The 14,214-nt window shown below is 41.3% G+C and overlaps 1 protein-coding gene across 5 annotated transcripts in view; it reads right to left on the reverse strand.

Moving 5' to 3' along the window:
* Positions 1-10,562: 10,562 nt before the first annotated feature.
* Positions 10,563-14,214, reverse strand: part of hivep2b (HIVEP zinc finger 2b) — a 60,744-nt gene continuing 57,092 nt past the window's right edge. For all 5 annotated transcript variants that reach the window (XM_079573354.1, XM_079573352.1, XM_079573353.1 and 2 more), the window contains 2 exons: positions 13,194-13,921; positions 10,563-11,355 (listed from right to left, as the gene is read on the reverse strand). In XM_079573354.1, coding sequence (XP_079429480.1) covers positions 11,035-11,355; positions 13,194-13,921 — 1,049 coding nt within the window. In that variant the 3' untranslated portion in view covers positions 10,563-11,034. The remainder of the gene's footprint in view (positions 11,356-13,193; positions 13,922-14,214) is intronic.

The following is a 14,214-nucleotide window of genomic DNA, read 5'->3' on the forward strand; positions in this document are numbered from 1 at the left end:
GACAAAAATGTGACAAAATGTGACAAAAAAATGACAAAAATGTGATAAGAAAATGACAAAAATGTGATCAAAAAAAATGACAAAAATGTGATAAAAATTTGACCAAAAAAATACAAAACTTTGACGAAAAATGACAAAAATGTGACAAGAAATGACAAAAAAAAATGAAAGTTACAAAAATGAGTTGAATACCCAACAAAAAAATGATGGAAAAAAAATCTGATGACGTGAGGAAAAAGATCCTCTCGGTTCAGGCGGGAGTTAAGAGGTTAAAGGGGCTAGATGCAAGTTGGCCATTTTATACTCACTACTGCCACCTCAGGTCATACTTGTAACTGCACCTTCTATGTTAAGCTTGTGCATGACGGCACTTCAGACTGAATTAACACCTTTCTGAGTGACAGTGCAGGATTTTAGAGGCAGTTGTGGTGAACAGGTCTGAGCTCATTCTACATGTTACGAAAACACATCATTTTAACTCCGTATAGTCCCTTTAAACACGCCAAGTCGGGTGGTAGCCTTGGGTTAATTTGCATCTGTTGTCCCACACTCACACTCTCAATCATACTGGCCTAATGTACATGTTTTTACTGTAGGGGAAACCTACGCAGACAGAAAGGCCCCGTCCTGGTGGGACTTGAACCCAGGACCTTCTAGCTTCTTAACTCACAGTCTTGTTTCCCATCAGGCTTTTTTTTTACCCTTGAGGTGGGTAAAACTCTGTTACATTTACTCAAGTACAAGTGCTCAAGTAACTCTCTGAAGTAACTTGCAAGTAGTTTTTTTCATGCAATACTTTTTACTTTTAGTTGAGTAATATAAAAAAAACTTTTCTCCAAGTACTTTTTTACTCTTACTTGAGTACATATTTGGGCCACTCCACCACCTCTGATTGAGTCAATAACAGCCCCACTTATTTTGGCCAAAGATCCTCAAAACAGGAGAAAGTCACGTGACAGAAACCCATGAATTGGAAACTGGAGTAAGCCCCACAGTATGACGCTACTAGGTGTGTTTGAGATGAGCCAGACGGACGCAGTTTTGACAGCCGACTGCAGACGCACGGTGCATGCCGGTTAGATTTCTGTCCGACTTGCTCCAGACGGGCTCTGATGTCACGGGCACGTGGGGCACGGAAAGATCGTGAGACCCCAACGAGAGCAGCCGACTTGATCAGCCGCTGCATCTCTCCAGAGGCAACTGCAGCGGCTCCACGGCCGCGTGCATGATGGGAAAACTCCCACCTGTCCGTGGCTCACGCTCAGGTGATTGGATACGAGTCTGTGTGATCAGAAACGTGCTCCTCGCCCCCTCCTTTCTCCTCTTTAGATCTGAACAAATAAACTATGACTGAAACTATTAAAGTTATGCATCGCCCCTAAAATAGAGCTCATGTTTGATTCTTTTCAGAACAAACTAATGATTTAAAAGGACGTGTTTTATCTCACAAACTTGAACAAACAAACGAATGGGAAAGTTTCCTCTGATGAAGAATGATGTCTCTGGAGTAAAGGAAACAGAGCAGGAGGTGAATGACTTTTATTTAGGATAAACTTTAAATGAACGCGATATCTGAACGAGACGCTGCGTGATCTGAGGCCAGTCTCGTTGTTCTCTGCATGTGGAGGGTCGGATTGGCTTCAGACTTTTTTTCTCCGCCCCCGTTGCGCCGGCTACTCTCGCCGATCATCCAGGCGAGCCGCAACGGCATCTCAAACACACCTACTCTCAGGTTCACCCTCCTCCCCCCCTCCTCCCCCTCTCCCTCCACGTGCTACCCCTATTTTTAGACCTCACGTTCCTCCTGCAGTGCCGCCTGTCGCCACATGAGGTCAGCGCTGGGCACAGGTCCAGACGCGAACGTGAGCGACGTCCTCTAAAGTTCACAGCGGAAATGCCCCTGTGTCCTTGGGCAAGACAACTCATGCAGAACTGAATCACTTCCTCCAAATGGACCAGTCTTTTTTTCGTTTTACACCAAGTCAAGTTTAATTTGTTTTTCAAGTTTAAAATGTTTAAGTTTATGGGACACAAAAAGATTTCAATTTACCGGACATAATGACAAAATTAAGCTTAGCGTGAATAGAAGCTAATCAGCGGCAACTCATGACCTTAAGAAAAAACATTAAATTACAATATTTATCTTTAACTTAATAAACTGACTAACTTGTTTTTTTTTTTTTAAGTGATCTTTAAATTCGTAAAGGCCTTGTACCTGATTTTTTTTTTGGTGACAGAGGGAGTGAGAATCTTAATTGTTAGTTGTCGTCCAAACTCTTAACTAACATTTGTAACAACAATTAACGTCCCGATGTGAAACACAGTGTGGCACTCATGAAATCCATGTATCGTCTGACTGCAGTGATGCCAGTAATGGGTTACTCTAATCTGATTACTTTTTTCAGTGACGAGTAATCTAACGCAATACACTTTCCAGACCAGTGATCAGATTAAAGTTACTTTTCCAAGTCTCTGTGAGTTACTATTCTGTCACTTTCCTCAAGATGAATATATATACTTATTTTTCTTCTTCTCGTGCAGTGACGTAACGTATGTGACAAGTCACATTTTCAGCCTTGACATAAACGTAAACAACAATAGAGGAGAGAGATGGAAATAAATATGTCACTTTCTCAATCTATGGAGCTTTGTTGATGTTAAAATGAGCCAATAAGGCGAGAATTGGTAAAACCGGTCGTCCTTTACATTTTGAGACGGCAGCTGATGAAGTAAGTAAAAAGTAACTGGTAATCTAACTTAGTTACTTTTCAAATCAAGTAATCAGTAAAGTAACTAAGGTAATCAGGAATAAGTAATCTGTGGCATCACTGTTTCGCAGTTTGACCTCTGAAATTGTGTCATTGTCTCAATTATGTGATCTACTGTATTTCTATTGGAGTCACATGATCAAAGAACTTCCTGTGGAATTAGAAATCACAATGGCCGACTTTCCTCTGTTTTTTTTTGGATTGAAAATGACAAAATAATCTAATTAACAAGTTTATTTTATATCTTTACTAGAAAGAAATACAAGTCTCTGTTGAAGTCACAGCAGCTTTCATTTGTGGGTTTGACCAAAACTCACTGAGACCTTTCCATGTTTTTTTTTTTAAACTGTCAGATTTTGGTTCTTTTCCCCATACATTTCAGCAGACACTGGTGGTCCTAATGCTGTGGGTTAATCCCAGTAATGCAGTGGTGCACAAAATGGGGCCCGGGGACCAAATGCGGCCCTAAGACCATTTTATTTGTGGCCCTTAAGCTTCTTGTTGAATTTGCCATATCATCTGAGACGGTAGTTTGTGCTGTGAATGTAATCAATCTACACAATTACAGCCTCAAAAACTCCTTCTTTTCTGAGATACAGAGCTGCATTAAGCTTCCAAAAAAGTTTGTAAACCCCTGCAATAATGTAAACAACAGCCCAGTTCACAAATAAACTAAACAAATGTGACAGGGCCTTTAAAATGACTTGAAACCATTAAAAAAAGCACACACAGATGCAGTTATGTTCATAGTATATTCTTTTAAAACAGTTTGAATTTTATTTTTGAAAAAATTAGAGCACCAAACAATAATTTCCCCAGAGCACAAAAGAGGCACTCCATTCAGACCAAAGTGAACCCAATAATTCAGCCGCGGGAAATCAATAAATAAAGTAAAAACCGGGATCGGCTACGGCAGCGTGTTTTCAAATACTCCGAGGTAAAAATTTCTCACTTTTTCAGACGATTTTTGTTTCCGGGACACAATGCGGTTCTTCTGCTTTGTGTCGAAATCAAAACACAACTCCCTTCACATTACTGTTGTTGTTACGAGCACGGGTGAAAAGAAAAGAAATTAAAGCTACGCCTCGAAACTGGTGTAAACATGAAGGTCAGACAAACAGGAAGCAGATCCATGTCACCAAGAAGAAGAAGAAGAAGAAGAAGAAGAAGAAGAAGAAGAAGAAGAAGAAGAAGAAGAAGAAGAAGAAGAAGAAGAAGAAGAAGAAGAAGAAGAAGAAGAAGAAGAAGAAGAAGAAGAAGAAAATATTTGAGTCAAATTTATAAATAATTTCATTTTATTTTCATCTTCGACCAGTGACAGGAAGCTGCTTCATGGGTCACACGAGAGGATGCGAAAAAACCTAAACAAGAAACTTAAAGGGATCATATGCAGCTTTAATTAGACCCTACTGTTTGCTTTTTGAGAGTTGGAGAGTTTTCTGTTATCAAAGCTTGACTCAAAATCGAGAAAAATAGTTGTTGAAGTCGAAAATAATGTTCTTGTTTGGGTCGTGTGTTAACAGAGGCTGAACCCGGGTCTCGAAGCCACTGGTTTAAAGGGAGATTAGCTTGAATGTGATAATAGGATTTGATAATAGGAATAGGCCACCGTTTTTACATTCTGAGATATGTTCTTACTCTATTACTTAATTCTTCGCAGTAATATCTTCACTTCACTGCACGGATGTCGAACTACTCCTGGTATTATTACGCCTTACAATATAGTTCCCCTTTTTATCCGCTTAGAAAATCCACATTGTTTAATTTTGTATATTATACTTTATAGTGCAACACTTCACGTAATAGGGAAAACGTGGAAGAGCTTGGTAGCTTTTATTTTCAACTCGTTTGGATTATGTATTACGTTATTGCAGGTGGTCAGGTCTAGGTTCTTCAGCCACACAAAGTTCCCAAAGACTGAGATCAAGCTGACGACCAATATTTCATCATCTAAGGCAGAAAATAGTCCACACGTAGCCATAAAGCATAGCCACAAAAACGACATATGTTCCCTTTAAGACTGCGCTGCTCCTCCCGAATCCCTCCTTCCACTTCCTCACATTCAAACACTTTTTCACCTCCAGCCCACGATTAAAAACTCTCCCAAATTTCAACACTTCGAAAATAGTTGAACTCATATAAATACAAGTCTATATACAAAGCAATACTTACAGGGAGTGGCCCAAAGCGCACACACACGGTTAGCATTAAGAAGAAGAAGAAGAAGAAGAATACTTATATAGATACAATACTTGGAGGTTTATTCCAGTTGTAAATGAAGAGTTGATCGTCTTAGCCCCTTTTTCAGAGAAGTGTGCAACGTTTTACACGAAAAACAACAACAAACTGGAATGTAACAAAATGAAAATACTTCAATGTTCACCGTCAGAGCGGGGAAGGGGGGGATAAATGAGAAAGATACGAGATACGAGCCGTGAACGATCATTTAAAGGCAATATATGGATTATTTTAGAAAGATTTTGAAACAGGAAATGATATGATTAAAAGGGATCGGTTCTCTCCTAAAACGTTTTCATGTTTTTGAGTTTTCTATCATATGGAGTTTCTCAACCTAAAGTGCTTCAGGTAAAACATGTTTTGTCTGGGATTGTCCTTGTTTATATAATACAGCAGTGGTGGCCAGTAGTGGTGCGCGGGTCAGGGTGTTTATTAGGTCTGAGTGGATCACGGCTTTAATTTCCGTCCATAAAAGAAGCTTGAAAAATTACTAAAACTAGGCAGCAATGAGACGTGATGACGAGTTCTTAAAGCAGTACTTTGTAACTTGTTTAACTTAATAAATCCTTTCCATAGTCCCTCTGGGGGTAATACAAGTGTTAATGGGATGATTGGGGGGTCTTTCATCTCCCCCTGGTGTCTCTGGCCAGAAAACTAATATAGGTAGCGTTCACGTGACATCACAACATTCTAAAGAGCCCATAGTTTAAAATTGAGGTGGACTAACTGTGGTAACTGTGGTAACAAAATGCATATTTCTATGTCTGTTTTTTGGCTCATATCTCAGTCACTACTGGAGGAATCCACATGAAACACAAACTGTCACAAAGTTCATTGTCTCCTCTGTCGGCACATATGAACTAATGTCCAATTGTTTTCTCTGAAAAACGTCAAAAAGTGGTGACAATATGCGAAGACATGAGCGTGATGTTGTCCAATAGAAACGCTTTCAGACGTAAAAATAATATCACAGGTTTGTGAATCCAATCACGATCAAATACTGATGAGGAAAAACATTTGTCAATTTTAGTTTTTGAGATTTCTTACAAAAACTGCATTTCTCCCATAGAGTTGTGTTGGCCCTGCCCTCCATCTGACATTATGACATCATCACATTCTAAATCGTGAACGCCACCTATTGCAACTTCGCTGCCACTGGGTCGGAGTCATCAATACACACTAGCTAACAGGCTAATGGGCAAAGCTAACTGCGGGCTAGCGCCACTTAAACAGTATTAACAGCCAAGTTTGAGTGAAAATTGGATGTACAATGTCCCTCTGTCCCTTTGTCAACTCTGTCAGCGTAATATTTACTCTCACGGACAATTAATGAGTAAAAAACCATAACATGCTACGACACCTGCAGTGGCGCTTATGGCCTCTAGGGGCATGAGTTACTTAGTTCTGCTTTAAATGCGCTATACCTGATTTTTTTTTTTTTAAGAAATTAGAAAAACAAAATCTCTTCAATCAATTTTATGAACTTGCAAACAAGTATATTACCACAATTGAGATGCTACAATTATGATCAGAAAGTTAGGAATGAGTTTGGACCACAGCTAATTCTAATCAAGTGGTTTCCTCTTTCATTGTTTGTAATCAGGTATAAAGCCTTTAATTTTAAATCTTTTGCTTTAATCCTTCCTAAATGAGCGGTTGTGATCCAAAGCCGCCTCATATTTATGTCAAAAACCTGCTGTAAAGATGAAACAACTACAGTGACCTTCGACCCGCGCGTCACTAGTGGCCGGTATTGTAAATAAATTTACAAAAGTGCTGTCTGTACGTAGAGATTTTAAGAATCTGTACTTTATTTGAGTAGTATTTATATTTAAAACGTATTACTTCACAGCATTTTACAGATACATATAATACTTTCTACTCCACCACTTTCCTATAAAGGCTCCAAAGTAAAAAGTATAAAATTAGCAGCATATTTATCCCATTTATGAACTTCACGGTGGACACTCCGGAACAGCAGGTGGCGCTGTGCACATGTACAGTGAACGCCGCTGACTCACCACAAGGAGGAAAGTTTGTCCCCGTCTTGTTTTGTACTTCAACTCAAGAAATACATAAAGAACTTGAACCTGGAGAATGAAAGGTTGGAGAAAAACGTTGACCCAGATCCGTAAAATAAAATAATAAAGTCACCGATGTTTTGTCGATATATTACCTTTAAACGATGCCGGATGGAGAGGAGGAAAAGGGAAAACGCTCGTCAAAGAAACAAGGCTTAAGCGCTAACATTAGCCGCGGAGGCTCACTGCATAAACTGCTGCATAATAGGTACGGATTACACTTCATATAAATAGTAGTAGTCAAATATGTAGTATCAATAAGTGCGTATGTTTCTAATATATATATATTTATATATATAAATACATCTTACAGTATTGTCCTCTAGTTTGTGCAAGAGCAAATCCCATGCATTGAAGATAAAACTCACAACAATGAGAGACGAAAATCAAAGGCGTCAAAATAAAGTTTAAGAAAAAGAAAAAAGTTAAGCTGCATTGTTTGGATAAAGCCGACCGCGTCTCGTCTGTTTGAAAATGTACAGAGCAAATGAAAGGCACGAACCCTCGATAGAAAGCACCAAAATTGCACAAAAAGCGTCTACATTTTGGTCGGACCATTTGGGTAATAAACACACGCACTTTCCCCTTATAAATAATCTCAAAGCCGAAGGTTCACGGAGCGGGTTTTAACGGAGTCCGGGTTTATGAGGGAAATCTTGTATTGCACTTTTGTAGCAAGTGGCGTTTCACTTCCTGCGTCGTTCATGTTCTCCTCAGAAAGGCCCCGGGAATCAAACTCGGGACCTTCTTGCTGCGCTTCAGTGCCCCAACCTTTCAGCCATCCAGTATTACAGGTCCATATAAAAAGGTTCACAGCACATCGGCCCGTTCTGAGTCGCCTGAATTTGCACACAAGCCTCTTTTTGTGAACATAAGAGTTCTTTACCATAGGCACAGAGACACTGCAGGTGAATAGGGGAAAAGATTAAACATAGAGATATCGATTTGAAACTTTTACTGTACATTACTGACATAAATATGTAGAAAAAATGTATTGCAACTTTTCTTTCATTGAATGTTTATAGGTAAAAATTGGCCTTTTGTGCATAAAAGAGGCCCGAAATTGCCTATATTTTATAAGCCAGAATGAAATATATAGTTTTCTTTTGTTGGCAAGAGGGGGTTTAGGATATCTTGTTTAGTTTTTGATCAATCTAGTTATTACACTGGAAAAAATACTGTCTTAAATGAGATAAATGACTTAAAATCATTTGAATAAAGGTTCATTATGTTGAGTTTTAGTCGTTTTGTACTATTCTAAGATCAGATAAAAATGCCAATGGATCAAGCAGAAATCCCACTTGAAATCAGACAAATTAACTTTATCTTTTCAAAACAATAAAGAAATTAAGAAAATATGTGCTTGTTCCATTGGCAATAAAAGGTTTTATCTCATCCAAGACTAGACCGAATCTACTCTTTAGATTTAATGAAGAAACGTTGAGCAGAAAAGCTATTGTTATTTGACAGGAAGTGACATAAAAGAAGGTAAAGTTCCACAGCAGTTTGACTCACTCACTCATTTCCCATTGACTTAACATGGTTGGCACGGCAACAGTTTAAAATTGTTTACCTTCTTCTATGTCACGTCCTGTCGGTGTCCAATAAGGAACTGAAGCTATAAACATCACAAAAATGGCCGAACTAAAGAAAGCTGAGTACAATCTTTAGCAAAATCTTAAATATGATCGTGTTACTATTACTTTGAAGCGCAAGTCGACAAAATGTAATGCAATAAATATCGTAAAGGGTGAGTTTTTGTCTATATTTTACTTTGACAGATGTTAAGGGACAGAACTGTTTTCCCCTGCAGTGCCCCGCCTCAAAATAAAAGAGGTAAAATGTGGGTTTTCAGGCTCAGGTTTGGACTTGGTGAAACCCGCCCTCGTGAACCGGGCTCGTCTTAAACTGGACTATACTGCACTCGATATGTTACATGAAACCACAGTCTGTACGTAAATACTGGATAAGGACATCTGTACAATGTCATAAATATCAACGATGTGCAATAGTACGCAAACTAACGCTCGAACAAAAGGCAAATTTAGCATCGCTGTGTATTGCACCTGCACCCTTTAAAATGATTTCTCTCCTCGAAAAAGTGATCGTACTTCAAATGTCACATGAGGAGATTGTGTGTTGTTGTTTTTTTTTTTCCGTTTTTTTTCTTAGCAAGTTCGCTGTGAAGATCTCGAGCTCCACAAGGTTCAAAAAGAAGGATCTAGGCCCGGGATCGTCATATCCAGAGTCCAGACCTAGATCCAGGAGGGAGTTTGTATTGCCTCAAAGCAGCTGGAGAAGAGGTGACGAGGAGCAGGGGGGGGGCGGCGCTGCGTTCATGTGCCTGTGGACGGGCTAGAGTGACTTTAATACTATATAAACTATATATCATTAAACTTTTGTCAAACTTCAACACATACTGTACTTAATTAGTGAAAATAAGTTCTTAAAAGTGATAAAAGAAATGAAATGAAAAAGTTGTGTTCACCTGCCGCCAATTCCACCTGGCAACCCTGTCTATCTGTTATGGCTATAGATACAGACGGCAACGTGTTAAACTAAGGGGCGTGGCCAAGAGAAGGGGGAGGGAAGTGTGTTAAGGAAATAGTTGTCAAATCAAAATTGTGTTTTTGAATGCAAAATCTGTGAAAAATCTCACTTTTCATTGCATAGAAATCACAGAAATGCCTTTAGCTGCCTGAGCCTGAACAAATGCGGCCATTTTGTTCTATCCCCATACAAATGAATAGGGAAGACAAGAGTGTTACTAACTTATGGGGAGGTGTGTTTGGCCTTTTCATGCCGTTTATATAATTTCTGTGGTTTCTTTATCATTAACATATTATAGGATGATCTTTAGTGGCCACTGGATGTGTATACGACCCACAAAAAGCAGAACTGTATATGAGTTAGCATTTAGCTCAGAGGACACTTTTATTCGCTAATTTGTATCTAAAGTCAAATCTCCAAAGGTCTGTACATTCATGATTTCTAATGAGGCTTTGACCTAAATGTGGTCAATGGTTGAACAGCACCTGAAAACATCTGTATCGTTCAGAATTTGCAATGATTGATGGCTAATGCTAACAGCTACAGGACTAGCCTTCTTGCTAACCGTCCTTTTTCTTTCTATAATTCACTGACTTTTTTCACATGATTCTGTGGTGTTTTTTAAGAGCATCAATTTTGTAAATTAAACAATTAGCGTTGTGTTTTTGTTTTTTATAGATGGGGCAGAGAATTTCCTGGAACGCTAACATTAGCATTATGATTAGCATTCTTTTTAACATGTACAAGTTCAAGAAATTGTGATGATTGATGACTAATGCTAACGGCTACAGGATAAATACAATGAGCAGGGTAACGGACTAGCCTCCTACTTGCTAACCGTACTGCATACGATAGGATCAAACGCTGCTTCTCCTTTCTCTTTCTATAATTAATTGACTTTTTTCACATGATTCTGTTATTTTGTAAATTAAAAAATTAGCGTTGAGAGTGTTTTTTGGTTTTCATAGATGGGGCAGAGAATTTCCTGGAATGCTAACGTTAGCATTATGGTTAGCATTCCCTTTAACGAGTACAAATCTGGGCCGTTGAACCACATTATCCATCTCTGTGTCTCTGTATCTTTATTTGGAAGAAAAAAATCTTTAATTTAGCATTTGTTGAAGTAGTTTATGAGTAATGGGTGAAAGAATTGTTTTTTTTCCTCTTGTATTTGTGGCAATTCCCAAAGATGCCGTTTGTATCTCTTATGCGTCACCATGGATACCGCTCTCCAGGTGAAATCAGTGAAAACTATGTCAGTCATGAAAAAGAAAAGGTTGGGTGTACTGAGGTATTTTTGATAAGAGAATAAATATTTTTTCCTAACCAAAGATGACAACAAAAAAAAAGTTTAAGAAATCCCGCGGTCCGAAGGCACTTGAACGCAGCCCGAGCGCCTAATGCTGCTCCTCCGCGGTGATCTTTAGCGAGGCGATGGCTTTCAAACAGGTCTGGACGTTCTCCTCCTGCCCACTGTCCCGAGTGGAGGAGGGGGTGGCGGAGGGGGTCCTGTCCTGCTCCGAGTGCACCGACCCGGCCTCGCTGCTCTGGGGGGAGGCCACCGGGACGGGAGGCTCGGGAGGAGGGGAGCACGGCGGCATGTGCACCCCGCCGACGGGCCCCGCGGGCAGGAGCGAGCGCTGGGTCTGCTGGGAGTGGAGCGGCAGGTGGCTGAGGAGGTTCGGAGGGAGAGACGGGGCCAAGATGGGCTTTTGATCCTGGAGGAATAAAGAGAAGAGAGAGAGAGAGGAGAAAATGACTGGCCGAGCTGGGATCAAACTGTGAAAATATACGGCTTTTGGAGCGAGACGTGAGAGGTACTTAACGGAGAAATCACAAACAGAGGTGTGCGGTAACTCAAAGGGGGAAAAAAACACGTTATCAAAGCAGGACTGGGAAGTATTCACAAAAAATAATATCTCAATATGTCCAGCTCGGTGGTGAGGGCTGAAGCTGGTCCCTGTGAAAGAGATAGAGCTATGGATTCATTTAGTAGTAGTGTGGGGCAGTGGTTCCCAACGTTTTTCGTCTTTCGTAGCCCTTTGGCCTTTCAGTGGTCAACCGTGTACCCCCTACCTCAAGGGTGTTACAGTTTATTTAGAAAGTAATTACTTAAAAGTGTATTCGTAAGAAAAAGGACAATGTTGCAGTCAAAATAAACCTACAATTCTCCCAAAGCAACACATTTGACTGAAAAATGTAGCTTTTCCTATAAAAAAAAAGTTACATTTTCCCCTTTTCTCAATCTGAAATAGTTCCAAGTATCCCCTGCTAGGTCCTCGAGTACCCCCAAGGGTCCTCGTACCCCTGGTTGGGAAACACTGGTGTGGGGCATATCAGAACAGCTTGTTAAACAGTTACATTTAGTAACAGCTGAGAGAGCTTTTTTTGCTGTTTTCTCAACCTTCACTGATCCTTATGGTGTGGAGGAGATATGTGAGTGTGTCAGTGGGTAACAGAGTTAAAATCCAAAACGGGTGCTCTTCAGGATTGAGTGGAATGAATCCATAAACTTGAGGAAAGAAAAGGAGGGGATCTGGATTAAATGCCCTGAAGAAGGTCCCACGCGATAATAAAGGATTTTTAACTAGTGCCTCGGATCCCCTCCTTTTCTTCACTGATCATTATTAACCACATTTTTCAACTTTGCCAATAGCGGCTGAACTGAAGCCTTTACCCCCAGTTTTTGAAAGAGAACCTATTGTTTATGTACATTACTTTGTGACAAAACTAGATTGTTAACAAAATCTTAGGAATACAACCATATTAGTCCAGTGCTCCGGTCTCAGCACTGGCTTCCTGTCGCTGAGAGAATAGAATTTTAAACTAACTTAAACAGGGGCGGATCTAGAAAAAAAATCACGGGGTGGCAAGCAGGGTCAGGGAAAATTTCTGGGGTGGCAACACATTTTACAATGTTGAATGTTTATAGCAAATATTTAGCTTAATTGCAAAGCAAATTTTCTGTTTAGGTGCAGGCTGAGCCCCCCCAAAAAATAAACACAAATAGTAGCTTTGTACATAATATAAGTAGGGGGTATAACTCAGGTAAAATTGAAACTTTTGTAATAAAACAATCAGCATCTTTGGAGCCACAGGAGTTACAGATGTGAGACTGCACATGACAATGGGGGGGCAGCTGGGGTGGCAAGACCTTTACCGTGACCTTTCCCGTGCCACCCCTCTATATCCGCCCCTGAACTTAAACATGTTAGAGCCGTATGAACCATCTCGGGCCCTGAGAACTTCAGGGAGGGGTCTACTAGTGGTTCCCAGAGTCAGGACTAAACACGCTGAGGCTAAAGCTAAAATCGTCTTCACGAGGATGTGAGACAGGCCTCAACTCTGATAATGTTCAAATCCAGGCTGAAATCAGTTATTTTTACCTGTGAAAATGACACATTCACTGCATCTGCACTCTTGCTTTTCACTGTAATTAATTATTTTTTATGTTTTGTATGAATTGTGCTCTACAAATAAACTTGCCTTGCCTTAAACATACCAGCGTGTTCATGTGCTGCACTTTGTAATCTCTGTAAGCAGAAAATAAACTCACCATCTCCATCTCAGTGGCTCCTTGATGCTGCTGCTGTTGCTGCTGAACCATCTCCATCTTGGCCTGGTGCCGGGTCTTATCCCCTTTGTGCTGATGGGACCCTCCTCTTCTGGGGGACACCGCCCTGAGCACCACCCTCTGCCTCCCCCTCTTCCCCACCTCCGACCCGGGGGACAGCGGCCTCTCCATCGCCCCGGGGGAGAGGTGCTGGATCGGGGTGAAGCCCGGCGACCCGGGCCTTAACGGAGAGGTGTCCCATCGGGGAGTGGAGCGCCCTCTCGGGGACAGCTCTCTGCGGGGCGAGGGGTAGCGCAGTCGGGACGGGGACGGCTCGCGGATCGGGGACTCCCATCCCGGAGAGAGGAGGCAGGACGAGTACGGGTCGTAGAGGAAGCTCTGGTCCGGCGAGAGGAGCGTGAGCGAGTCGTCGTCAGCGGGAGGCGGGGCGGGGCAGGTGGAGCGTTTGGGTACGGCGCCCCCTCCTGGTGCTGAGATGGAGGCGGAGGGACAGCTGGCGCCCCCTCCTGGCAGCGCGGTGACAGGGGTGGAGCAGAGGGAGAACGTCTGGGGGCTGGTGGAGCGCGACCGCAGTTTGGGGGTGGAGTCTCCCTCGTACTCCTCGTCTTCTTCCTCCTCGTCGTCCAGCTCCTCCTCCTCGCCGCCGTCGGAATCCTCGGCGTCCGAGAACTGGTGCTTCGCCGCCTTCGACTCCGGGGGAACGTCGTCCACTGGGAACACAACACACACTGTTCATAAAAAAGTCATAATGCTTAGGTTTTATACTTCACACTCTTCATTTAGACACAGCTGCTCCGGGGTGGACTTTCATTTTTACTTTTGTAAAGGTTTTGCTTTAACCATTAACGCAGTGTAGAAGGTGCAGTTACATGTATGACCTGAGGTGGCAGTAGTGAGTATAATATGGCCAACTTGCATCTAGCCCCTTTAAAGGAAGTGACTTATTCCCATTTTTACCACTTTTTTTTTTTTCCTATTTTTACCAATTTTAAAATGTTTTTTT

The sequence above is a fragment of the Gobius niger genome (genome assembly GCF_951799975.1).
Source record: "Gobius niger genome assembly, chromosome: 16".
Lineage (NCBI taxonomy): Eukaryota > Metazoa > Chordata > Actinopteri > Gobiiformes > Gobiidae > Gobius > Gobius niger.